Raw genomic sequence first — 27,219 nt, 5'->3', positions numbered from 1 at the left:
TGTCTCACTGGTACATAAATTAGAGCAATTTAAAGATGCTCAGACTCTACAACTCAGCAGTTCTCAAAGGTATTTCTTTTTAGAGAAACCTGTATGACACCATATAGAAGAATATCAGTCACTACAACAGTGTGGTTTGTAAGAGCAAGTATTTTAAAACAATTTAGATATTTTATCAGCAAGAGACTGGATTGTGGTATATTCATGTAGGGAATTCTGTAGTTTTTAGAAAGAGACCTATAAGCATTGGAATGGATAAATCTGAGAACAATGGTAAATGAGAAGAAAGCATGTTGTAGAAGAATATGAATGGTATGACACCATTTAAAGGACTTTTAAAGGTGACACAATAGATACTCTGGCATTTGCTTTATTATTCTTTATGGTTTTGTCTATGTTAGAAATATTTCATAACATAAAAATGTATAGAATGAAAATTTATTTGTAAATACAATGTAAATTAAGGCTCCCTTCCACCCCTACCCATAGAGTAGGGAGGGGGAAGGGAAAAGAGAAGGGGAAAGGCAAGTGAAGCAGTGAAGCAGTGGGCAGGCTGTGGGTGGGTGGGTGTGGTTTGATTTTTTTTTTTTTTGTGGTGCTGGGGATTGAAACCAGGGCCTTATGCATGTGAGGCAAGCACTCTACCACCTGAGCTTGATATACTGTTTGGTTCTTGGCTTCCTATAGTGGTGGCTGGGAAGGTTACTGAACCAATCATCATGGCCCTTCTATAGAGGTCTGAGGAATTTGGGTTTTATCCTTAAGCAGAAGGGGTTAATTGAAGGATTACAAACAGGCAAGAGAAATGTTAATAGCTAAGGGGACAAGAATACTAAGGTCTAAGACAGTTTTCTTGCTCATCATCCCTCCCGAAAGATGAATTATTTTATTTTATTTTTTTAAAGAGAAATAGAGAGAGAGAGAGAGAGAGAGAGAGAGAGAGAGAGAGAGAGAGAGAGAGTTTTTTTTTTAATATTTATTTATTTTAGTTCTCGGCGGACACAACATCTTTGTTTTGTATGTGGTGCTGAGGATCGAACCCGGGCCGCACGCATGCCAGGCGAGCGCGCTACCGCTTGAGCCACATCCCCAGCCCCACCGAAGGATGAATTATTGAGCTTTAACCAGACAGGTAGAGTGGGTGAGAAAATGTTGATTACCTTCCAGACCACTTGAAAACACCTTCCCTCCAACTGCTGCTGTGCCATGGTACTGGACAGCTTAGGACCACATTCCAGAGAATGCTGGACAAGTCTTTAAATCAGTACAGGTGGCCTTACATATCCACAAGTCTCACATCTATAGATTCAGTCAACCTTGGATCAAAAACATTTGAAAAATGTTTCATCTGTATTAAATATGTGTAGACTTTTTTCATGTATAGATAACAGTACAGATAACAACTATTTATATATCATTTACATTGTATTAAGTATTATAAATAATCTAGAGATGATTTAAAGTATATGGGAGGTTGTGCATAGATTATATGCAAACACTTTGTCATATTGTATAAAGTACTTGAGCATCCTTGGATTTTGGTATCTTAGGTGTCCAAGAAGTAGTCCATCACAGATATTGAGGGGCAGCTATATAAATATATTTCTGTACCAGGCGTCCTTTTGCTCTTGTTTTAGTCTCCTTTATAACTCTGTGACCAAAAAGACCTGACAAGAACAACTTTGAGAAAGAAAAGTTATTTTGACTCACGGTTTCAGAGGTTCAGTGCACTTTGGTCAACTTCATAGCTCTGGGCCCAAAGTGAGGCAGTTCAGGACATGGCAACCAGGAAGCAGAGGAAACAAGCTCTGCTCACCAGGGACAAAATATAAACCTCAAAGGTACACTCCCAGAGATCTACTTCCTCCTACCACATCCCACCTGCCTAGTTACCACCCAGTTAACCTGTATCAGTAGAGGATTAGGTTACAGTTCTTACGATCTAATCCATTCACCTCTGAACATTCTTGCATTGTCTCATACCTGAGGGTTTGGGGACACCTCATGTCTAAATCATAACATCCCTCAAGCTAAATTCTGAAGTCACTAATAGGGCTTCTAAGATCCTCTGGCCTGTCCATCTTTAATCTTTGGCTACACCTGACCTCAAACTTCCTTGGCCTTGAACTGTTTGCTCTGCTCTTGCTGTTCCCTCTTCCTTGATTATTCTTTTCCTTATTCACTTGAAAACTTCTACTGTTTTTTCATCCCAAGTTAGACAACACTTTCTCTAGGTTTATTGCCCTCCTTAAGTGCCCGAGGGGCAGCCTGGACTTCACTCACCTCAAATTCTTGGGTTAGATATTTTATTGTCTGCCTAGGGTGCCTGAGTGTGTTTGAGGCAGTGACTGTCTCTGTTGCATCACTGTGTCCCTAGCACCTACCCCAGGGCCTAGAGGATACTGGGTACTTAATAAATAATGGCTGTTTAGATCTGAAGTTCTTTGCTTTCTAGTTATATGGTACTATAAATTAATATTTTGGCCAGATGAGTTCTTATGCTTGGATGGTCTCTGCCTGCCTACAGTACACGGATAGTTTTGTCAATTCAATGAAGCTTTTTGTGGGTTTTGTTTTATTTTTTCCTCTTAGGTGGTAGGCAGACAGAATAGCAGTGAGATTTAGTCTTTGACTAGAACAGATTTGTGGAAGGAAAGCTAATGCTGGTGACTCTGTGTTTCCTTTCCCAACTGCCTGTGTTTCCTTTCCCAACCTCAGGTGCCAGTGCTTGGCTCTGAAAAATACTTATAGATTTCTGCTCACTAGCTCCCCCAATACAGTATTTTCTTTTCTTGGTACCAGGGAGTGAATTCAACGGTGCTTAACCACTGAGTCACATCTCTAGCCCTTTTTATTTTAAGACAAGCTCTCCTTAAGTTATTTAAGTCCCATGTTGATGAGGGTAGCCTTGAACCTGCATACCTTCTACCTGAGCCTCCTGAGCCATTGGGATTGTAGGCATGTGCCACTGCTCACCATTGCAACAATTTTCTTAATTTTGTCAAGGTGCCTAAAATTATCCCAAAAAGTGTAGCAAAATATTAGTGAAATTGAAAAATGAAATTCATAAAATGTATTAATCTCAATTTAAAAATTACATCTGTTCTACGTAGTATGTATTCTAGGTAGGGAGAGACAAAGATGGTGTTCATAAAATCAAGCAAATGGTGAAAGGGGTGTGCAGAGCAAGGCACCCTCATCCGCTCAGGGGAATGTTTTCTAACCACTAAAAAGGATAAGCCAATTTATATGACTTGCTTTGGTAGAATTTCTAGGCTATTTTAAGGTAAAAATGGAAAATTGCACAGTAGGATATATATGTATGTCATCTATATAAAACCACATACGTACGCATACACTACATTTGCATATATGTGTAGACTATTTCTGGCAGGATTGACCAGAAACTAGTTACAGTGATGAGCTCTAAAAATGCAGAGTGAGGGAGCCGAGAGGGAGGGAAATGTGCTTTTCTCTATATTCCCTTTTGTATCTCTTCAATATGGAACTGTTAATATAGTACTTTTTCATTAAAAGAAGCAAAAAGGATGGCTTAAACATGTGCATACACACTTCCTCTTTGACACGACCAGAGTGATGTGATAGATTAGATCAGCATTTGTCTAAAGTGTTCTGTTTCTCTGGCTCTTCATTTATGCTATGGAAGGACCTGTCTGATTCGGCTTCTTTCTCTCTGGCATTGACATCTGACATGTAGAAGAGAGAAGTAATCATTGCTTCTTGTATTCTGATGGAAGGCTTAACAAAATGTCTATGAATTTTTTTGATGATCCTCCAATAAAAGAAACTATACACAAATCAATGTCTTTATTTACCTAATTGTGGAAGGTGTTTTGGCCTTTAGATATAATCCTTCTAGTCTTTAAGGTAGCTAATTACTGAGTTAATGTTTTGACCTTTTTTTAGAAAAAAATTCCCATTAAGTGTTGATTACATCTAAAATTCATTTTCCCTTGCTTGTGAAGAGAGAGGAAGATAAGAAATTATTCTGTAAGAATCTAAAGGCCAGTGCTTATTTTCCTGTTTCTGAATTTTCTGGTTGCTTTTGCAGGCCCCTTTTGGATATGTGCCACATTGGTCTTTGCCATAGCAATTAGTGGGAATCTTTCCAACTTCTTAATCCATCTGGGAGAGAAGACATACCATTATGTGCCCGAATTCCGAAAAGGTTGGTGAATAGCTTGACTCATTTAGAATACCGTCAGTTTCTAACCGTGAGTCCTTTTACCCACTGAGTGTGTGGGCCCCATCTCTGCATTCTCTGTTTTAGGGGTTAAACATTCCTATTGTCTCAGGGTTTACCACCCATCTATATAAATCGATATTCTCTCTCTCTCTCTTTTTTTTAAATATGGTAAATTATACTATTTATATGTGTATATAAAATTTTATATATACATATATGAAACATACATAAAATGGTAAATTTTATGTTATATGTAACTAGCTTCTGCCTCTTGTGGCAGAAGTTAATCATTTAACTTCTTGGGGCAAGTTAATCATTTCTCTTGACCTCATATTCATTGGTAAAATGGAAATGATAATATATTACAGGACTATTTAAAGAGTTGATACATTGTAAACAGGTTAGAATAGTGATTTGTACAAAATGAGTTCAATAAATACTATTGCTAAATAGATGTTCCTATATATGTATATAGAGACATGTGTGAGAGAGTATCCATATATCCTTCCTTCTTTTTGTCTCCTTTATATATTGTGTGCTTTTGTATCTGTGCATGTTATATTACATATAACATAAAACTTACCATTTTAAGCATATATTTAACTTAATATATCAAAATTTTAACATTTTAAGATATATAATTCTGTGTATAAGTACATTCACAGTATTATAAATGCACATAATTTTTAGGAAAGCTGTATTGCAATTGGAATTTATTCTAAAAACAATGTACAAAAGAACTGTAAGGCAGTGTGCACGAAGGTCTGTATCCTAGCATGATTTGTATCGTTGGAGGACTGGGATAACCTATTGTTATTTAGGTTGATGGCCCAGCTGGCTGAGATTGGCTGTGGCCACAAATGATGAAGCACCCAGAGCAACAGGGGAAGCTGATCTCTTATGCCAAACTGGGGCCTTCTGATAGCAGATTTGTTATCGAGGAGTGTGCAAAAAATGGCCAAGGCCTGGAAGGGAAAATGCAGAAGTGAATGTGACTGAGAGATGGGCTTGTAAATGACATTTTTGTTTTAAAACTTACTTTCTTGAATCAGTATTGGGCAGTTAAGAGAAAAGAAAACAGCTTTCAGACACTTGCAGGTGATGTCAAATTGAGGAAGATTGGCTTTATAGGAGACTGACCTGTACTTCCTTCTCAAGTCCTGGCCTCCCTGTCCGCTCTCCTGCTAGGGTAGCTGGAGAAGAACTCCCATTAGACCACTGCAGCTTCTAGCTCTGCCACTGGCTAGCTTCTGCCTATTGGGACAAGTTAACCATCTCTCTTGGCCTCAGATTCATTGGTAAAATGGAAATGATAATACTTACATTACAGGGCTATTGTAAGAGTAAAGAGTTGATATATGTCAATAGATTAGAATAGTGATTTGTACAAAATGAATTCAGTAAATACTATTGCTAAATAGATATCCATATGTATGTATGTAGAGACGTGTGAGAAAGAATCTATATGTCCTTCCTTCTTTTCCTCCCCTTTATTCTGTGTGTGTGTTTGTGCATGCATGTGCAGAAGAGAAAGTGTGTAAACCCGTAACCTTCCTTCTCCATTATGAGTTCAGTTCTCACTCTGTTTATCAAATATCTTTGGTTTGAATTTAACTCAATAAATGATATCTATATGAGATTCAGATCCTGCCTTCAAGTGGTTCAGTGGTTAAATAAAGCAAGATAGGTGAGTGAATATTGCTGTAAGTAGTTTATGTTAATCTCTTTATTGGAGGTATTTTGACAGAAGAGTAACTCACCCTTCCTGGGGATCTGGAAGCATGGTGGGAGTCTTCATTTCTTCTTAGCCTCTTTGGCTGGGTATCCCAATTTCAGGGATGTGATGTAAGTATTAATAAGATAGAGGCCCTATCAATAAACATTTTCCCATTTTATATAAACAATATGAATCACATGTGGGGTTAGATCCAGCTTCTTCCACCAACTTGTTAATCATGTGACCTTGCCGTGTGGCGCACGCCTATAATCCCAGTGGCTTGGGAGGCTGAGACAGGAGAATCCTAAGTTCAAAGCAACGGTGAGGCGCTGAACAACTCAGTGAGATCCTGAATCTAAATAAGATACAACATAGGGTTGGGAATATGTCTCAGTGGTTGAGTGCCCCTGAGTTCAATCCCTGGTACCAAAAAAACAAAAAAGAAAATCATGTGATCTTGACCAACCCCATAGCTTCTCTGAACCTGTTTCTTCTCAAAAATGTATAGATTATATGAAGTAATATGTCTACATACTAGTTAATAACACAAAAAGCTAATTTTTTTTTTGGTACTGGTGATTAAACCTAGGGGCTATTGTAAGAGTAAAGAGCACATCCCCAGCCCTTTATATTTTTTATTTGGAGACAAGGTCTCACTAAGTTGCTTAGGGCTTCACTAAATTGCTGAGGCTGGCTTTGACCTTACAATCCTCCTCAAACTCCTGAACTACCAGGATTACAGGTGTGTGCCACTGTGCCTGACCAAAAAGCTAATTTGTGTGTGTGTGTGTGTGTGTGTGTGTGTGTGTGTGTGTGTGAGAGAGAGAGTTAAAAAATGCTCTGGGGAGGCTCAAAGCATTTTGGGTAATCACATGTCTCTTCTTTTTCTTTTTCTTTTCTCGTGTTAGGGATTGAGCCCAGGGCCTCACACATGCTAGGCAAGTGCTCCTACCACTGAGCTACATCTTAACCAGCCTGGATGCAATTGCTGTGGGGGCCTTTGTTCTTGCCAGAATGTGTTAAATGAATTACCTACTGAGTTTCATGTAGGAAAGGCTGATGCCATGGCTTACCCATGTTTTATGACCCTCTACTCTGAAAGTGGAAGGCAAGTCCTCTGGGGCATGCTGCTCCTAGAGGAAGAGGAGAGTAGTATAGTGATATATTGAATGCTCCTGTTCCAAGGAGCTGCCAACTAGCACTTCCACCACCAAGGCAGTTTTTTATGTAAGGAAGAAAGTGAAACTAGAGAATAGTTCAACAATTTATCAGTGATTTGGAACTCTGTATTTCAGGAACAGAAGGATCTCTAAATAGCATGCAGAACAAGTTAATCTGTACCCAGGGCATTTTAATAAATTTCCTAAAGAAATCAGTGTCAGCTCTTGTTTCGCTAAGGAGGAGGATGTGTTCTTCCAAGGGGATAGTTGGCTTTTATTTGATTGAAATGCTCAGTGTACTTACCATTATGTCCCTCTGAAGTATCTCAGTTGTTTAATAATATAAGTTGTTAGTTATCAAATGAACTGTAAAAACTATATAAGAGAATACTAGTCATCACCACAAAGGTAGACACAGAAGATTCAGTAGTTCACAAACATTTATCAAGTGCCTGTTATGAGTCAGGTCCCATGCCCAGGAAATGAAGACTAGCAAGATGTGATTCCCCCAGTCCATTGATGTAAATTGTCATGTTTAGAAAATCAGGACAGTTAGGTATCAGAAGTGCTCTGATAGTATGTTAAAGCTCTGTTGGGGATGAAAACTGTGTCCTGTCATCCGCAGTGTCCATAGCAGCTACCATCATCTATGCCTATGCGTGGCTGGTTCCTCTCGCCCTCTGGGGTTTCCTTGTGTGGAGAAACAGCAAAGTTATGAACATCGTTTCCTATTCATTTCTGGAGATTGTGTGTGTCTATGGCTATTCGCTCTTCATTTATATTCCCACAGCAGTAAGTATCACATTGTGGAACAGACTCTGGGTGATGCTCTGTTCTTGGTTGAAAGTTCCACCAGGCATTGTTATTTCCAGCCTAACACTCATGTGCTCCTGACATTCCCCTTTGAATTTAAATTCAGCATGAACAGGGTTTGGGGGTGAGTGCCGGATCATGAGCCCTTGGTTATGAAAGGGTCCACCTCAGTCTGCATGCTGGTGGCATTTCTCCAGCTTATACTGAAAACCAGACTGGCAGCGGGGGCCCAGCTGCTGATTGGCTGGGGGTATATAAACATATGTGCCTGGAATGAACAAATACCTCTCTGAAATGCCTCCAAGAAGCCCCTCCCCACCTCCCTTTTCTTTTCTTTCAGATACTGTGGATTATCCCTCAGAAAGCTGTTCGTTGGATTCTAGTCATGATTGCCCTGGCCATCTCAGGATCTGTCTTGGCAATGACGTTTTGGCCAGCTGTTCGTGAGGATAACCGGCGCATTGCATTGGCCACAATTGTGACGATTGTGTTGCTTCATATGCTTCTTTCTGTGGGCTGCTTGGTATGGTCTCATTCCTGTATTCTTTTAGTGTGTATTATATGCAAATGCTCAATGACCTCAAATTGTTAGATGCAACAGTTCTTTTAAAATAGCCTCCATGAAGTCAACACTGTTTTAGACTCTCCTCTTCCCTCTTTAGAGGGAAGTGGTCTAAGTTAAAAGAATTTGATTGTAATCTCTGCCTTTACCTAGTTTCTGTAATCTGGTTAAGGTTTAGTGTCTTGCCACAGGAAGTGTGGGTGGACATGTGCCTCTGTATCGAGTTGGGGAGCAGGACTGGGGGGACTCTGCCTTTGGGTGCCTTGATGGTTTCCAGCGTGTATCTAGGAAGACTTATGACATTTGAAGTTTCATGGGTAGAAAGAATGAAGTCAAATACAGGACAGTGGAGTTGTTTTTAAAGTGGACCATATTTAGAGCAGGTTTTGAGTTCCTGTGCCTAGATGTCTTTTTAGGAAGAGCCTTTGCTTTTGATTCAGGCAGCTTTCACTTTTGGCTATGTGAACTTGTATATAGTTCTGTATTTCTCTGAATCTTAATTTCTTCCTCTGTTGTATGATAATAATTCCTGCTTGTAGTGTGTTTCTGAGGATGAAACAAAATAATACATAGAAAGCATTTAACATAGAACTTGTCTTATAAATGTCCATAAATTAAGTCCCTTTCCTTTCATCCTATGGAGACATGGCTGATCCCTTAAAATGCTGCAGTGCCCCTTCTGGATCCTTCTGTCTGTTGAGGAATAATGTCCTTTCCGTCATAACTTACTCACTCACTGTAATACCTTACACCAGCATCTTTCCATGTCTCTCCTGAATTTTCCCCCATTGTATACTTTCCTGAGAAGTTGGTGAAGAGGAGGAGGCAGAAGAAAAAGAATTGTCTTTTAAAGCACTATAAGAACTAGCAAGGAGCAGGGAGAATTGAACACTGGAGTAGGGAAGTATTATTATTTTCTTTATTAATAAGAACCTATTTCATGTGGTACCTATGGCAAGATATTTAACTCCTGTACCTCTAATTCCTTCTGGGATAAATGGCATTGAAGGTGCCCATCTTGCTGCTCAAGAATTTTCTAGAAGAGGGCATTACTAAGAAGTACAAAAGTCCAGGTGCAGTGGTACATGCCTGTAATCCCAGCAGTTTGGGAGGCTGAGACAGGAGGATTGGAAGTTCAAAGCCAACCTCAGCAACTTAGCGAAGCCCTAAGAAACTTAGTGAGACTCTGTCTCTAGATAAAATATAAAAAAGGGGTGGGGATGTGGCTCAGTGGGAAAGCACCCCTGAGAACCCCCTGGGTTCAATCCCTGGTACCAAAACAAAAACCCTGGACTGGGAGGTGCATAGCATTGTGAACCAAGGCAACTTAACACTTAGAACCTTGGTTTCCTCTTCTGTCAAAGAGATTCATATCTTCCTAGGCTTCTTTGAGATTCAGTGAGATGGCTGCAGAAGCCCTTCATATATTATAAAGTGTTCTTCAGAAGGAAAGATGTTAGGAAAAGAGACCCCATGTCATCAGAAGCTGATGGGGCCTGTCTGCTGCATATTGCTCCATGGTGCCCCAGCAGAAGTGGTCCAAGGCCACACAACTCACACATAAACTAAAGCTTAAGCCTCCCATTCTCTTCATGGTGCCCTTTCATTGGTGCTGCTCACCAACTTCCCATCTTTCTCCTGAACTTTTTACCCATTATGAATCTGGTTGAGAAATTGGTGAGTGGCGAGGAGGTAGGAGAAAGGGCATCTGTTTAGCTCCCTGGGGTCTCCAGAGCAGGGCAGATTGGATTGTGGGGTAGGAAGGCACGTTGGGAGCAGGACATCCTCTTGAAGGACAAGGTCCAGTTTTCTCCTTGTGGAGAAAGGGAACCACCCTGTGGTCAGTTGTTTTGCTGCCCCTGACTCCCCACCCATTCTAGGGCCTGGGTTTTGTTTTCTGTACTGGAGATGGCCTCCTCCTTTTTCTTTTGGATGAGGACTAGCTTGGAAGTGAGGAGACTCAGTTCCAGTCCCAGTTCCACCACCCCCTGCTTTGGTTATTTCCCACTCTGCACTCCTGCCTCCTTACTTAGAAAAAGGAGCTGATCATGCACACCATAGTAACATCGTTACTGTTATAAGGATCAAGTGATATTTGTACCACAAAAAATATGATGTTGTACAAATGGGAGACATTATTATTATTATCAGAAGGGCAGAGAGAGGAATTGGCAGGGGAGTCATTTAAGCTGAGGGGCACCAGCTAAACCAGACAGCCTGGCTTCCTCAGACTCTCCTGGGAAACATGGATTGGTGTTTTTGCCTTATTGCAGTGAAGCATGTAACAGTCCCACACCTGCTGAGGGCCCCTTGGTGATTGTACATGCAAATGATCTCTTAAGTTTTTACTGGAACACACCTGGCAGGATGGCTAAGAAAGCACCCGAAGGATACATCTTTGGCTGGGATGTTTAGAGCAGTGTTAAGCCTCTGTTTGTGTGGTTACGGCTCATAGATGGATCTGAGTCCTATCTCTACTGTGTGCCTTCCCTGAGGCCTCTGCAGTACAGATCTGAGACCAGCCTAGACCTGGTGCCAAATTGTAGCCATGTGGGAAGATAGAAGAGCCTGAACCATGGAGGTGGACAGAACTGGATTAGAATCCCAGCTTAGACACACAGTTGTATAGCCCTGGGAGAATCTCTGAGTCTCAGCTTTCTCATCTTTAAAATGGGGATAGATTTTCCTACTAACAGGTTTCTGAGCTGATTAATGATTATGTGCAAGAAATGGTGTTTAGAGATCTTTTTGTTTGTTTGTTTGTTTGTTTTAATCATTCAGTTTTACAGATAAGAAAACAGGCCCATGGGTTGGGGCTGGGGCTGAGTGGTAGTGCACTTGCCTGACGTGTGTGAGGCACTGGGTTAAATTCTCAGCACCATGTATAAATAAATAAAATAAAGGTCTATCAACAACTAAAAAGCTTAAGGAACTTATTATTAAAAAAGAACAAAAGGAAGAAAGAAAACAGGCCCATAGGGTGGAGGGGCTTGTCCAGAGTATAGTGCAAGTTAGTGGCACAGCAGGCTGTAGAACCAGGGCCTCTTGGCTCTTCCATCTGAAGATGGGTTCCTCCCATAGCCTGAAAGAGCACCACCCACCTGCACCTGCACCCTGGGCCTTTGTGCTCCTGCAAGAGGACTGGAGGAGCCCTGAATGGTATGGGCACTATGGCCTCTGTCCTCAAATTTGGGACTGTTTTTCTGTACCCCAGAAAACAGCTGCAGGAAGGGGCCCTGGGAGGAAGGCTTTTAAAAGTAGTGGAATTGCCCTCAGAATATGACAAACTACGTGAAGTCTGCTGAAAAAGGTGTCAGTGGAAAACTGAAAAGGTCTGTTAAAGAGTTAAGGAGAAATAGGATTGTGCTGGGGAAGCGTCAGCATGTGGTGTTGGTGCCCTCTTCTGGCTGATAGAGAGCATAGCTGCTGAAAAATTGTTCTTGAGTTGGTGGCTTTTTAACTTCTCACCTTCCTAAGGCACTGAACCAAGGGGGAGCCATGAACACTTTTGGTTCTTTTTTTGTGTGGGGAAGGGCACATAGAGATTGAATCCAGAAGCGCTTTACCCCTGAGCTGTATCCCAGGCCCTTTTTAGTTTTTTGAGACAGGGTCTTACTAAGTTGCCCAAGCTGACCTTGAACTTGAGATAGTCCTGTCTCAGCCTCCTGAGTCTCTGGGATTACAGGTTTGTGCCACTGCACCTGGCTCAGTGGTTCTTGATACACCTTTCCTTTGAACAACCAGTGTTCAAAGCTAGTAAGACTGGTATTTTCTTGGGCTAAAGTTAGGATTCTCAGACCTTGAGACAGCAGGGAGGACCCTCCTTGATGTCTTCCCTCCTCTACCTCCTGATTTTTGACAGTTAAATTACAGGTGGTGAGTGGAAGCACTTATCTAACCTTTCATTTCCTAGCTGAAGAATTAGGAGGGGAAGCATGCCTAGCATTTTCTTTTAAAGGTCTTTTCAGAAAGCCAACTAATGGTTTAGCAGCAATCTGTCATAGTTCAGTTCATTAGGTACTAATTGTTTACATAGTGTGCCAAGCTCTGTGCGGGGTGGTAGTGACACAGATGCAAAGACAGATCATCTTTGCACTGAAGGAGAGACTAGAATTAGCATGTGTACTTTGGAGTCAGAGGGACCTACCTTTGAGTCCTGGCTCCACCACCCATGTACTATGTGTACTTGATCAAACAACAGTGTCTCTGAACCCAAGTTTCTTCACCCGTCAAATAAAGAAAATTGTAATGACGTCACAGGGTTGTAAGAAAGATTTAGTGAACAATAAATGGTAGCAGCAGATGAGTAATTGAGACAGACATAAACAGATAGTTGCAGGTCAGTGTGGTCATAAATATGGCAGGGGGATTGTGGGGACTGAGGACCATGGTGTCTTAACTTTCTCTTCATGCCTCTCTTCTTTCAGGCATACTTTTTTGATGCACCAGAGATGGACCATCTTCCACCAGCTACAGCTACTCCAAACCAAACAGTTGCAGCAGCCAAGTCCAGCTAGCAAGGAAAGTAAGAGATTGTATTTTCATCTTGTGTGTGGTGTAGTAAAAAGTGGGTAGCATCATCATTTCTGCTACTGTTGGAGTCAAGAAGAGAGAGGGCCAGACCCTTTTGTCTTTGCACACTGTTTCATGTGGTATGTCTGTGTATACGTCCCTCTTGTTGAAAGCTTCAGTTCTGATATTGGTATCAATTTGGTCTCATAGAATTGGGGAACATGAGCTCTTAGATTCTGCAGTAAGAGAAGCCCCTCCTTTGCCCTGGGATTCCCCCTCCCCTACTCCTTGTACCCTTGCTAAAGTTAGGATGGGTTTCTTCTATTTCCTAATAGACCTGCTGGTTTTTCTAGCAGTTCTGTGACTTCTCAGGCTGGCTTCAGACCCTGAGTTGATGCCTCTTGAATTAATCCTGGAGTCCTCCAAAGGCTTCTAAATTGTTATGCCTCATTTAATACCAGGGCCTCTGAGATGATTCCATTGTCAATGGCTGGCTGAGTGGGTCAGAGTATAGGGAAGAGACTTCAGGGTTTGTTCCTCGCCTCCCTCTATTACTTCCTCAGCATCCAGAGCTGTGCTCATGCTGAATTTGTGTGTGTGTGTGTGTGTGTGTGTGTGTGTGTGTATGTACACGCACACACTCATGTTGCTAGGGTCCAAGCCCAGGCTTTGTTCACACTAGGCCAGCACTCCACCACTGAGCCACTTCCCCAGCTTCAACTTTTGCCATTGCTGGAACATATCATGTCTTTGTGCTTGGAGTTCCAGTTGTCTAGAATGTTTATTCTCTTCCAGTAGCTATCACTCACCTTGTGATCTCATTACACTTTGCACACATCACTCTCTTTGTGTGTCTGTCTGTCCATTAATTTGGTCATTTAGTCTTTCATTTGTCTTCTGTGTATCAGTGTCCATGAGAGCAAGGGATAGGTTTCTTTCTGGTGTACAGTGGGTGCTCAGTGGCATTTGTGGGATGAATGAATGAAGCAATACTCTGCACAGGATCTCACTGTGGGCCCAGAACCTGTACTGTTTTGAAATCACTTGCTGACCTTTTTGCCCAAGCTGTTCTCACTCTTATAGCAGTGGGGTATATACAGAGATCAGGGACTTTACTGTCAAATATAATTAAATTAAATCCTGTTTCTACACATGTACTTACAGTGTGCCTTGGGAAAGGGATTTACTCTCTTTGATCCTTAGCTAACTTGTCTATAAAACATGGATGATACGACCTATGTTATAAGGTGGTAGTAAAGATGAGAAACTAGAAGTGGTAATTATAAAAGCTTCTGGCACATAGTTAAGATACTCAATAATAAAATCAATGCTACCTCCATGCTGAAAGCAGGCCAACAATTTGTACTGAAATTTGGTGGATCCACCTAACTTTCTCTTGATCCTTAATTTGCTTTTTGGAAAACATGTTAGGAAAACAAGACTTCATGTTACAGGCCCTGCAGTCTGACAAGATGTGGCTGGTCAAAGTTGCCTCTAGTGACCTCATTGCTAAGACAGTCTCCCTGGCTGATGGAATGATACGGGAACTATTGTAAAATGTCACAGGTCATCATCTTCCCATCTTCTCATGGGTAAATGTTAGAATAAAAAATGGTCAGAGCCCTGAGAGAGAATATGGGCTTCCATAATCATTTTACAATAAGGAGGCTTGGGCAAGAAAGCACAGTACCTTGCCCCAAACCACTGAGTTTGATGACAAGCTAACATGCATATATTGTATTTCATTATATAGAAGATTTCCAGATCACTTTCTCAGTGGTTTTCTTACCAGTCCTGTTCACCCATAGTATAGATGAAGTGGCAGGGCTGGAATTTGATTACTAAGATCACCTGTTGCTTGGAGGCAGAACTAGGACTTGAACCTAGGTCTTAGAAGCCCATTTTGAGTTCTGCTCTTGTTTTTGATTGGTGTTCTTTTTACCACCAAAATTCACAGGCTACACTGCTGGCATTTGGCCTTTTTTGGAGCCCTCCTTTGATGATCTAGAGATGGCTATAGTTCAGAGGTCCCCATATATCTTTGACTTTATGTCCTCTCACTGAGTTTGAGTCCTATACTACTTATCTGTTGCTAACTAACAATATCAACTCAAATTCACCTTTTCACAGAATCTGGGCATAGCTTAACTTGCTCCTCTCCTTCAGGTTCTCTTGCAAGGCTGCAATCAACTGTGATCCAGGATTAGGGTCTCATCTGAAAGCTAGACCGGGGAAATAGGGGAAATATCTTCCCATCTCACATAATGTTGTCAGGATTCATTTCCTTGTAGCTTGTTAGGATGAGTGCCACCTTGCTGACTGACAGTCTTCTGGAAGCCATCCTTTGTTCCTTACCATGTGGGCCTCTTTGATGGCTACTTCATCAAAGTCATAAAGCAAGAAAGAAGTAGTCTTACATAATGTAAATGTGGAAGTGACAGTTGTCACTTTGTTGTATTCTATTAACTAGAAGCAAATCACAGGTCTTGCCTACATTCAAGAGGAGGAGATTACACAAGGGTACAAATATTTGGAGACAGGGATCATTGAGGCCATTTTTTAGTCTGCCACAAGCACTAACCAGTGATATGTGTATATTTGAATTATTTGCACATACTTTCACCAGACTATATACTATTTTAAATATATTTTTTTTAGTTATCAATGGACCTTTGTTTTATTTATTTATATGAGGTGCTGAGAATTGAACCCAGTACCTCACATATGCCAAGCAAGTGCTCTACCACTGAGCCACAACCCCAACCCCTATTAAAGTTTAATCCTATTTAAAATACATGAACTGTAAGTAGAAGTTCTATTTTCCTTTCACTACCTCAGTGGATTGGTTATGGAGCCTGCTACCTTAGGATGAGCAGATGACAGCTTATTTGCATTAGAGTTTCTTGTCTATACACTAATTTAGCTCATCCTACAGATGGCCTCCATTGACTATTGGCAGAGAAGGCCTAGGGCATGCTGGGTCCCTTCCTTAGACTGGAGTCCATGGCAGAAAAAAATGGATTCATATGTATTTGACTTGGTCTCTGTGGTGCCTGGACTCATGCCCAGCTGGCACTTATGGTGCAGGGGCTGGACTCTTGTGGGGAGGGTGGATGAGCCTTTGTAAGATGAAAACACAAGTCAGGCTGAGTCCTTTACCTGAGGACCATTTACTCCCTCACTCACATAGTTAGTGGCCCCTGTGAGCCATGCCTTGGAGACTTTGAAAGTCAGAAACAGTGTCTGCCTCAAGGAGCCTCAGTCTGATAGGGAGAATAGTCTAACAGGTAATGTCATGTTGTGCGGAATGTGCCTTAGGCAGGTTGTCAACTGAGGACTGTGGGAGACACAGTGACTCAGACAGCTTCCCAAGAGGCTCTAATTTGAACTAGGTCCTGAAGATTAGGTAGAAGCAATTAGTATCCTGTTCTAAAAATAGTAGTCAGCTTCCCATGGCTTTTGGGAAGGTGAAGATATAGGTTGATCAGTGAGATCTGATGACACCATGTGAGCCCACATCTCTAAGAATAAGAAAATTTGAGCCCAGCTAGATAGGGACAGAGATGAGAACATGGTGGCAGCACTTGCCTGGGCCTTTCCCTTGGCCCAGAATATCCACCATTAGCCCCATTAATGGCTTTCTTGACCTGGTCTTGAGCTGAGGCTTCAGTTCCTTCTTTGTAGTTTGTTGTAAAGACTCCAGACCAAGAACCCCAGTGCTGTAACCCTTCAGAGAGTCAGAGCAGTGTCTGAGAAGAGCCTGGCCTTTGGGCCCTTGGAGATTTCACACCCTGGTTTACACCGATTTGACACCTCTGGGCTTTGCTCAGATCTGTAAACTTGGGTGTCAGCACCTCCATTTGGGTGTCAAGTCTCCAAATGAGATAGTGATGAACAGCTTCTTTGCAGCCTCCCTGGCAGAAGCATCAATTGCTTTGCCAATAAGAGGAACTGTCCAGAGCCCTGGGTGCTGCAGATTTATGAGCTGGCTGTGCCTTCTACTGTAATCTCTGGACTCCTAGCTTTCACCGAAAAAGAATGGCTTCTAATCTCAACGATAACCTTCCCCACGTAAATCTGTGCACTGGAAGGCTTAGCCTGGAACAAGTTCCTGGGAGAGCATTAACCCCTCCTCACCCTGTAACCTGAGGATTCTAGGGGAGCCTCTAATTACTTGTAAGCAGGGAAGCTTCCCTACATAAATCATTGAGATAGTATAAAGAATGTCTGGTGTCAGTCCTTTCTTTTTCATTAACTTGTAACCCGAGGGCCACTGCCATTTCTTCTCTGAGCCAAGACCCAGGTAAAAATCCTGGAAACTACCTGGGAAGCTCTGCTTTGGCTTGAGGGATAGTGTTCATGAAGGACTGCAAGAGTGGGCTGCCTTCCCATGGGCGGTGACCAGTGTGTCTGTCCAGAGGAGAGCAGCCAGCAGATAATTGTACTGCAGTGTGATAAGGGATTTAATAATAGATGAACAAAAGGCTTCTGGAGAGTTCTTTGTAATTAAAACCCTCCTGATTTGATACACAGGGTTTGTATGCAATTATCCTTTCACTCACTCATGTTGAGAGTTTATTTTATAAGGTATAAACCATCTTATTGGTTTATGCATATCAGTTTTTAAATTCTGAAATCAGCTTTAACTCAATGTTGTAATCCCCTTTAGCCCCATATCCAAACTGCATGATTTCATACCATTGCTGACACTATTATCTATGCTTTGCAAATCAACTGGTTCTAAAATATCCCTGTGCAAAGAATCTGTTTTTGGTCTCTGGGATATTTCTTTCTTAATTTTCTTCTTAGTTCTCTTTGGGGGAACCTGGAGTGGCAAATACAGCACAATAACCTTGTACTTTTTTTTAACTTGGTAGAAAATTTGAACATAGGCAAAAGTAGAATGAATAGTAAATACAAATTTACCATTCATTTTGTGCTAATTGTTTCAACCATTGCCAATTCATGGCCATTCACCTACTCCCCATCTTTTTCTTCTGTCTTGTTTTGAAGCAAATCTAAGTTATCCTATTATTTCATCCATACATATTTAAATTCAATATCTATAAAACAGAGACTCTCTTAAAAACATAATCACCCAGGATGACAGCACACACCTGTAATCCCAGCCACTTTAGAGAGGCTGAGACAGAAGGATCGTAAGCTTCAGCAACTTAGGGAGACTGTTTGGGAAAAAAAAAGAGGGGTGTGCTGGGGACATAGCTCAGTGGTAGAGCACACTGGTTCAATGTCAGTACAGTGGGAGAGAAGGGAAGGTAACAACCAAAATAACATAATGACATCTAAAAAATAACTTTAATATCAAGTATGCTTCAGTGTTTGAATTTCAAATTATAACTACCATAACTTTTTTTCAGCTTATTTAATTCAGATCCAAATAAGGTCCATTCATTGCAACTTTTTGATGTATCTAAATTACAGATTCCTACTCCATTTCCCTGTTAATTTTTTCCATTTATTTGTTGAAGAATGTTTATACTGTTGTTTCTCTCTGTATGGGTTTTGCTGATCGTATTTCCATGATTCATTTAAGAAGTTGTTCTGTTCTTTGAATTAGTAGTTGGTTCTAAAGGATTGATCAGATTCATGGGGATTTTTCTACTTGATATTTGCTGCTGTATACTTCAATCCCCAAACTCAATGTCAAATTATCTCTCTTTCATTTTAGTGGCCATTAACAACCAATGCCTAGATCTGTTATTCCATTATTCCTATCTTCATTTTTAAGAATATTTTATTAGTTGTTGTTGTACCTTTATTTTTATGTGGTGCTGAGAATCAAACCCAGGGTCTCACACATGCTAACCACGCACTGTACTGCTGAGCCACAACCCCAGGTTCCTTCTTTATTAATTAGGAAAAAAAAGGTCTCCCTTCATCTACTGTTTGGTGATCCAGCAGTATAGTTTGTATAAGAAAGGCAAGATAAATGATTATTCTTTTTTAATTTACCTCCTTTCAAAATAGTTGGTTTGCAAGTACTCTTCAGCAATGACCCATTAGCTCTAGCCTGCTGCAAGTGTTATCTTTATTGATGCTCAAAATTTCCCCTTTTTGAGGTGAAAGATTTATACAATGAAAATTACAGAACCCTAAAGAAAGACATAGAAGAAGACCTTAGAAGATGGAAAAACATACCCTGCTCATGGATAGGCAGAACTAACATCATCAAAATGGCGATATTACCAAAAGTTCTCTATAAGTTCAATGCAATGCCAATCAAAATCCCAACAGCATATCTTGTAGAAATAGATAAAAGAATCATGAAATTCATATGGAATAATAAAAGACCCAGAATAGCAAAAACAATACTAAGCAGGAAGTGTGAATCAGGCGGTATAGCGATACCAGACTTCAAACTATACTACAGAGCAATAGTAACAAAAACAGCATGGTACTGGTACCAAAACAGGCGGGTGGACCAATGGTACAGAATAGAGGACACAGTAACCAATCCACAAAACTACATCTATCTTATATTTGATAAAGGGGCTAAAAGCATGCAATGGAGGAAGGATAGCATCTTCAACAAATGGTGCTGGGAAAACTGGAAATCCATTTGCACCAAAATGAATCTGAATCCCTATCTCTCGCCGTGCACAAAAGTTAACTCAAAATGGATCAAGGAGCTTGATATTAAATCAGAGACACGGCATCTGATAGAAGAAAAAGTTGGTTATGATCTACACGCTGTGGGTTCGGGCTCCAAATTCCTCAATAGGACACCCATAGCGCTAGAGTTAACAAATAGAATCAACAAATGGGACTTACTCAAACTAAAAAGTTTTTTCTCAGCAAAAGAAACAATAAGAGAGATAAACAGGGAGCCTACATCCTGGGAACAAATCTTTACTCCACACACTTCAGATAGAGCCCTAATAACCAGAATATACAAAGAACTCAAAAAATTAGACAATAAGATAACAAATAACCCAATCAATAAATGGGCCAAGGACCTGAACAGACACTTCTCAGAGGAGGACATACAATCAATCAACAAGTACATGAAAAAATGCTCACCATCGCTAGCAGTCAGAGAAATGCAAATCAAAACTACCCTAAGATACCATCTCACTCCAGTAAGACTGGCAGCCATTAGGAAGTCAAACAACAATAAGTGCTGGAGAGGATGCGGGGAAAAGGGCACTCTTGTTCATTGCTGGTGGGACTGCAAATTGGTGCAGCCAATTTGGAAAGCAGTATGGAGATTTCTCGGAAAGCTGGGAATGGAACCACCATTTGACCCAGCTATTCCCCTTCTCGGTCTATTCCCTAAAGCCCTAACAAGAGCATGCTACAGGGACACTGCTACATCGATGTTCATAGCAGCTCAATTCACGATAGCAAGACTGTGGAACCAGCCTAGATGCCCTTCAATAGATGAATGGATAAAAAAAAATGTGGCATTTATACACTATGGAGTATTACTCTGCATTAAAAAATGACAAAATCATAGAATTTGGAGGGAAATGGATGGCATTAGAGCAGATTATGCTAAGTGAAGCTAGTCAATCTTTAAAAAACAAATACCAAATGACTCCTTTGATATAAGGGGTGTAAACAAGGTCAGGGTAGGGACGAAGAGCTTGAGAAGAATATTTACAGTAAACAGGGATGAGAGGTGGGAGGGAAAGGGAGTGAGAAGGGAAATTGCATGGAAATGGAAGGCGATCCTCAGGGTTATACAAAATGACATATAGGAGGAAAGGAGGGGTAAGACAAGAGAATACAAATGGAAGAAATGATTTACAGTAGAAGGGGTAGAGAGAGAAAAGGGGAGGGGAGGGGAGGGGAGGGGAGGGGGGATAGTAGACAATAGGACAGACAGCAGAATACATCAGACACTAGAAAGGCAATATGTCAATCAATGGAAGGGTAACTGATGTGATACAGCAATTTGTATACGGGGTAAAAGCGGGAGTTCATAATCCACTTGTATCAAACCGTGTAATATGATGTATTAAGAACTATGTAATGTTATGAACGACCAATAAAAAAAAAAAAATTCCCCTTTTTGGCTATTGGCAGCCTCTACAGATTGGCTTCTGGGTTGTCTTGACATGGCCTGGAGTCACTGATAACTATATTGCTATCAGTTATGACAAATGTCCCTGGCTTATTTTGAATATTTCCTGTTCTAGATCAAACCTTTTCTTTCAGTGGGGAATAAGTATTTCAGGATCATAGTCTGAAGCTTGTGGTGCTCATTGCAGTGGCTTGGCATTGTTGTCAGGCCTATTTAGTGTTCAAAACTAGGAAATAATATTTGTCTGCTTGTTTGATATTTGCTTTTAAAAACAGATATGCTATGAGTTCATATTGATGCTTCCGATTTCTATTTAATATTACAAAGTTTTTACCGAATTTTTTTATATTTTTATCTCCTTTCTCCTGAAGATCTCACTTCTCAATGATGCCACTAATGATAGAATTGGAATATCACATGAGTATTTACTTGTTTTATCCACCTATGCTCACAACAATCTAATAATAGTATAAACACTACCAGTAATTATTGGAAATATTATTTTAAAATCTTTTAAGAATTTTCTTTTTAAGTTCTGGAATGCCCTTCCTTGCCTTATGTACTTGTCAATTTCAGAAGGATCCACTTCAGATACCCTCTCCTCAAGGGTAAGGGTGTGTGTGTGTGTGTGTGTGTGTGTGTGTGTGTGTTTGTGTGTTTTATTTCTCCAGGTAACATTACTTAATTCCTTCCCTGCTTTTTTTTTGTGGGGGGGGCTACTAGGGATTGAACCCACCTGGGCTGCTTAGCCACTAAGTCACATCCCCAGCCCTTTTTCACATTTTATTTTAGAGATAGGGTCTCGTTGAGTTGCTTAGGGCTTTGCTAAGTTGCTGAGGCTGGCTTTGATCTTCCTGCCTCAGCCTCCTGAGTTGCTGGGAATATAGGTATGTGCCACTGTGTTGGCTCCATAGTCTTTTTCAGCTCTTAGTATGTTTTTTCTGTAATTTTTCTGTAATAAGTAATTTTCTTATTTACTGTAACTTCCTGAGGGCAGAGCTTTATTTACCAATGTGGCCCTGCACCCAGCAAGTACTTACAGCAAGCTTGATCTTGAACAGATGCTAATTAGTATGCATATAATGTGAAGCCCAAAATTCCCTGGCCAAGTTACTAAGGAAGTTTTTATTTGTTTATTCACTGGGTCTGATCTGTGCTAGGTACCAAGGCTACTGGGATGAACAATGGAGTTGGATCTTCTACATCCCAATTGTATATCTCATGCATTGCACAGACTAGAAGGCCCCTCTAAATTAAAGAGATATGATTATGGAAACTTCTGATTGGAATACCCCAGATCAAGCAGTGATGACACTGGCCAGGTTTGGGTACAGGGCTGGGGCAAGAAAAGGAGCAGAGAATGCTCATGCCATAGTGGCAAAGACCTAAGCAACTTAGCAAGACCCTCTCTCAAAATATAAAAAGGACTAGGGATGTTGCTCAGTGGTTAAGCACCCCTGCGTTCCACCCTCATACCAATGTGTCTTTGTATCACTCACCTACTTAAAAACTTCTTTTATGCTTTGTATTATCTAAATAAGAAAGCCCCAACTCCTTGAATTGCCATGATCTGCCCTTAAGGTATGTCCTGCCTCATACCCTTGTGTTTAACCCTGGGTTTCAACTATCACAAACAGCTTTCCACCACCCAAATCTTTTCAAGTCCTTTCACACCCATTTTACCAGCCCTTTTCTAGTTACTAACACAGTGCTGCCACAGAGGAGAGAAAGAAGGCGGGTGAAGATAGTTTGAGGATCTGGATAGCAGACAGTCACTGGATTTCCAAATACAGGAAAACTTTTTAAAAAATGTGATCTCCCCTCCAATGTGAGCTCAACTTCGAGCACAAAAATCAGGACTCAGGGCTCAAGATTTTGGGAGCTGGTGACAGCAGATAGTTTCTGGTGTTGAAGTTACACCTTTAAACATTAAGTACCCTTTTCTAAAATTTACCTGTCTGTGAGGGAGAAGCTTTATCTTGAAAGTCACTTTTTTGTTTTTCAGTTCTCTTTATGTTTTTGGGAGCATGGTTCTTCTGGACATGGCCTCCGTGGCAGGAATGCAGAATGGTCAAGGCTGGCAGGAGACTGATAGATGGTGCCATACTGGATGAAACCTCATCACCTGTTTAATAAACAAAAATTAAAATATTACTCTGAGGGTGTAACTCAGTGCCAGAAAGCTTGCCTGGCATGTGTGAGGCTCTGGGTTTGATCTCCAGCACCATTAAAAAAAAAAAAAACCCACAAAAATTAAATGTTGTTGAGCAGATGTGTCTTTAAGCCCTTCTTTTCCACCCATCAATCACTGCTGTGACTGTGTGCTGATTGGCAATGAAATGGGAGGGGATAGGTTAGGCATGCTCAGATGCCTTCCTGTTCGCCTCCCAGTCAGATGATGTGCTTCACTGGAGACCACCCCTAACACCTGAGATACATCTTTCCTAACTTCTACAGTACTTTCTCTGAGTTATGTACAATTATCTGGGTGATCCTACTTGCTCCAAATGCTTGCTACGCTTAATTAGCCGAACAGTATGATTTTGGGTTGGGATTAATTGGGAACTTGGAAAATTGTCTTGTTAACTTGATATTGGGCAACTGAACCTAATGGTTGCAAAATAAATACCTCACACAATGTCTGTGTCTGCATTTCATGGCTTTGACCTCAAGTTTTTCTTTGAGGTTTTATCTTTAGCATGTTGGAGGCTGCTGGGAATCTGATTTAATGTACTAGTTGTAATGATGTATGGGTTAAAATGGAGAGCTGAATTTTTCCTCCTATAAGAATATAACATTAGATCTAAAGAACATATTTATTTGCAACCCATATTGACATATGAATTTTAGAAATTTTTCTTAGGGTTCTTTGAGTGCTTCAAGGTGGCAAGACTTCCTGACTAGAGTGTATTAAAGGGAGAAACCAGTGAGCAAGCCATGGCTTAAATAATCTCATTAGTAGTTTTATTTTCCTCACATAAATAGAAGTTTAGAGAGAGTCTGAGGTTACTATGGCTGCTCCATGATGTCATCAGATGTTCCAGTGACTTCTAACTTTTTGTTTTTCTTGTGTTCAGCAGTCTTGACCATGACTGTCATCATCTGATCCCAAGATAACTGTAATCCAGCAAGTGTAGGTAGTGCATATCGTGGCTCTTGCCGAAATCATGTGTGTGATCTTTCAGGCTCAGCAAAGGCTTTACCTGACAGGCCTTGAGGGGAAAGCAGTCCTCTAAGATTAGGTGTAAATCCAGTGCTTTACTTAGTTTATGCTCTTATGTGTATCTGCATTTGTAGTTCAGGCTTCTCCATTTGAAGGCCTCTTTATAAAAGTAAAGGAGAAAACTCAGCTGCTCTGGAGGCTGAGGCAGGAGGATCGTGAGTTCAAAGCCAGCCTCAGCAATTGAGCAATGCCCTAAGCAACTCTGCAAGACCCAGCCTCTAACTAAAATATATAAAGGCTGGGGATATGACTCAGTGGTAAAGCACCCCTGGGTTCAATCCCAGCACCACTCCCCCCAAAAAAAACAAAGTGAAGGAGAAGAGCCCTATCTATGGCCTCTCTCAGGTGCCGCTGCTGAGACTAACTTATTAAGGGTGGGTGGGGGAGATAGCTGAAGATACTTTTCTTCACTTTCAATATTCAGTACTTTTCTGTCCCTAGCCCTTCCTTCTCTCCCTCTCTCTGGCTCCTGGGTCTATAAAGTGGCAGAGGCCTTTTGTTTAGGAATCCCTTGGCAGTGAGACAATTCCCACGTCTGCATGAATCCACTTGACCCTTGCCTGACATTGTTCCACGGGGAAAAATGGATGATTAGGGAGGCTAGTGCTTTCTCCACTTGAGTTTCTTGCCTATACCATTGTGGTAAAGCGTTGGAGTCCTAAAAGTTATTTTCATTTGTCGTTCTTAATCAACTGTTCTCATATAACACCTAACAGTTCAGCTCTCTCCTGCTCAGCTCAGCTCTTGACAGGCAGCAAGAGGGGAAAGGACAAAAGGAGCCAGCTGGTCGAGTTGGCCTGCCTTTTAATGAGCTTCTGCCAAACCCCACCCAGTGTCCTCTGCTTGTATCTTATTGGTAGCTGTGTGTCACATGGTTTCCCCTAGCTGAGAGGGAGGCTGGCAAAATGCTTTTTGGCTGGGCACACTGCCACCCTGCATGAAGTGTTAGGAAGGAAAGAAGAATGGGTTTTAGATAGGTAATGACGTCAGTTTGGATATCCTACTTTTAGAAAAGCTAATGGATGGTAGTTTGTTCATTGTCAGTTTGCAATTGTTGGTTGGCATTGTATAAAGAACTGAGAGAGCATGCCTGTAATCCCAGCTACTGGGAGGCTGAAGCAGGAGGATCACAAGTTCAAGGCCAGCCTGGGCAACTTGGGCAACTTTTAAAATTTAAAAAAGGGCTGGGGATGTATGTCAGTGGTAAAGTGCTTGTCTAGCATTCATGAGGGCATGGATTTGGACCCCATCACTGGGGGCTGCCGGGGCAGGGTGAGAATTGAGAGGAAAAAAAAATCTATGAAAAAAAAATTCTATGGCACAAATGTAGTTTTTGTAACTCCATGAATTTGCTCATGAAAACAGAGCAACCAGGATAGCAGTGGACATCTACAACAAATATGGGTGATAAGATATCCCCACAAATCCCCAAATTCAAGTAGATGGAATGACTAGCAGCTCTAAGACTTGTGTGATATCAGCAATTCTAAGGAAAGAAGCAGATGGAAACAACAACGTGTCTGAGAAATTTAAGAATAAGGGAACCCCAAAATAGCCAACAAGTGCCCCCTGGAAAGCACAGTGGAGCACTAGGAGAAGGGATGCAGAAACTGGGGTTTTGTATAACTCATTTTGTAGTCCAGGTCCTGGGAGCTCTCCAAACTGACCAAAGGTGCTTCCCAGAACACAGAGAAAATACTGCAGGGAACAAAACACAAATAGGCTGGAGGAGGACATTTGGGACAGAAGAAAGAGAAGTCCAGATACTTGTGGGGGAGGGGAACAGAGCCAAGGGATCCCTGAGAGCTTGAAGCACTTTGTGAAAATAGAAAAGGAAGCTGTAGAGCCTAGAGTTTAGAAAAGCTACTCTGACTCACCTCTCCCTCCTAATTGTGCAGGAAAATTAGTTCCATGTAAAAAAAAAAGCAACAAAGGACTGCAGTCCAACATCATAATGAAGTTATTTTAAGAAAAATGAGAACAAGGAGCAGAATAACATCCCTGATGGGGATGGACACATTCCATACAGGCTTGCCCACAAAACCAGGTCAGCTATATCTTAGTGTTTCAAAATGAGCTATGAGAAAATAGAAGATGGTATAGTACATGAAAGAAAATCAAAGTTGTAACACAGGGACTGTAGCTCAGTAGTAGAGCGCTTTCCTGGCATGTATGAGGCACTGGGTTCAATCCTCAGCACCACATAAAAATAAATAAAGATACTGTGTCATCCACAGATTTATTTTACTGTCTGTTCGTAGGTAACAGTCTCCTTTGTAAACAACCTAGATTGAAAAGGGAGAAAAACTATGTATGATTGAAGCCTGGCTTATACCCTCTGCTTGTACTATATGGGTTTCCCTTATGGATCTCCCTCTCTTCATTGATCTTCTCCCTGAGGTCTGACCCCCATGAAGCAGACAGCAGCCAACCCACCAAGCAGCCAACAAGAAGTACAACCTGGCTCCAGAAAGCAGGAGCCTGAGCTTTCCTATCAATTTGCTGAACCTTTCAAATTCTTCCCTAAGGCTTGGAGCTTCCCCCCGCCCCCAATGTACCAGATGTACATGTTCTTGTGTCCTCCATGCCCCACAGGGAAATATCATCCATAGGTCTTGAATTTACTTTCTTGTTGCATAGGAGACAATGGATGTCCAAGGAACTGTCTTTCAAAATAAATTTCTTTATTTTGCCTTTGCAATAGCTAATCACATTTTAATCAAGAGTTTGCAGCCTTTTCGCTTGGAAGGATTGAATTTGAAACTTACCACATGGGGAGAAAGAAGTGTTATTTACCACCACCACCCCTTATATTTTTTAAGACTATAAGACTATGGGCTGGGGTTATAGCTCAGTGGCAGAGCACTTGCTTCACCCATGTGAGGCCCTGTGTTTGATCCTCAGCACCACATAAAAATAAAGATATTAAAAGATATATAAGACTATATAATAAGTATATAAACACTTATTGAAATAAA

At 41.1% G+C, this 27,219-nt stretch overlaps 1 protein-coding gene across 5 annotated transcripts in view; it reads left to right on the top strand.

Moving 5' to 3' along the window:
- The window catches only part of Yipf1 (Yip1 domain family member 1), a 37,505-nt gene extending 13,863 nt beyond the window's left edge, over positions 1-23,642 (top strand). For 4 of the 5 annotated variants that reach the window (XM_026382576.2, XM_026382566.2, XM_077791428.1 and 1 more), the window contains 5 exons: positions 4,073-4,189; positions 7,710-7,876; positions 8,238-8,420; positions 12,887-12,984; positions 23,024-23,642. In XM_026382576.2, coding sequence (XP_026238361.2) covers positions 4,073-4,189; positions 7,710-7,876; positions 8,238-8,420; positions 12,887-12,976 — 557 coding nt within the window. In that variant the 3' untranslated portion in view covers positions 12,977-12,984; positions 23,024-23,642. Of the gene's footprint in view, positions 1-4,072; positions 4,190-7,709; positions 7,877-8,237; positions 8,421-12,886; positions 12,985-21,594; positions 21,627-23,023 lie in introns of all 5 variants that reach the window. The other variant, XM_026382574.2, reaches the window with a different exon arrangement.
- The last annotated feature ends 3,577 nt before the right edge of the window (positions 23,643-27,219 follow it).

The sequence above is a fragment of the Urocitellus parryii genome, chromosome 11 (genome assembly GCF_045843805.1).
Source record: "Urocitellus parryii isolate mUroPar1 chromosome 11, mUroPar1.hap1, whole genome shotgun sequence".
NCBI classification, from domain to species: domain Eukaryota; kingdom Metazoa; phylum Chordata; class Mammalia; order Rodentia; family Sciuridae; genus Urocitellus; species Urocitellus parryii.
The sequence above is the reverse complement of the archived record's forward strand: the minus strand, read 5'-3'. Positions and strand labels throughout refer to the sequence as shown.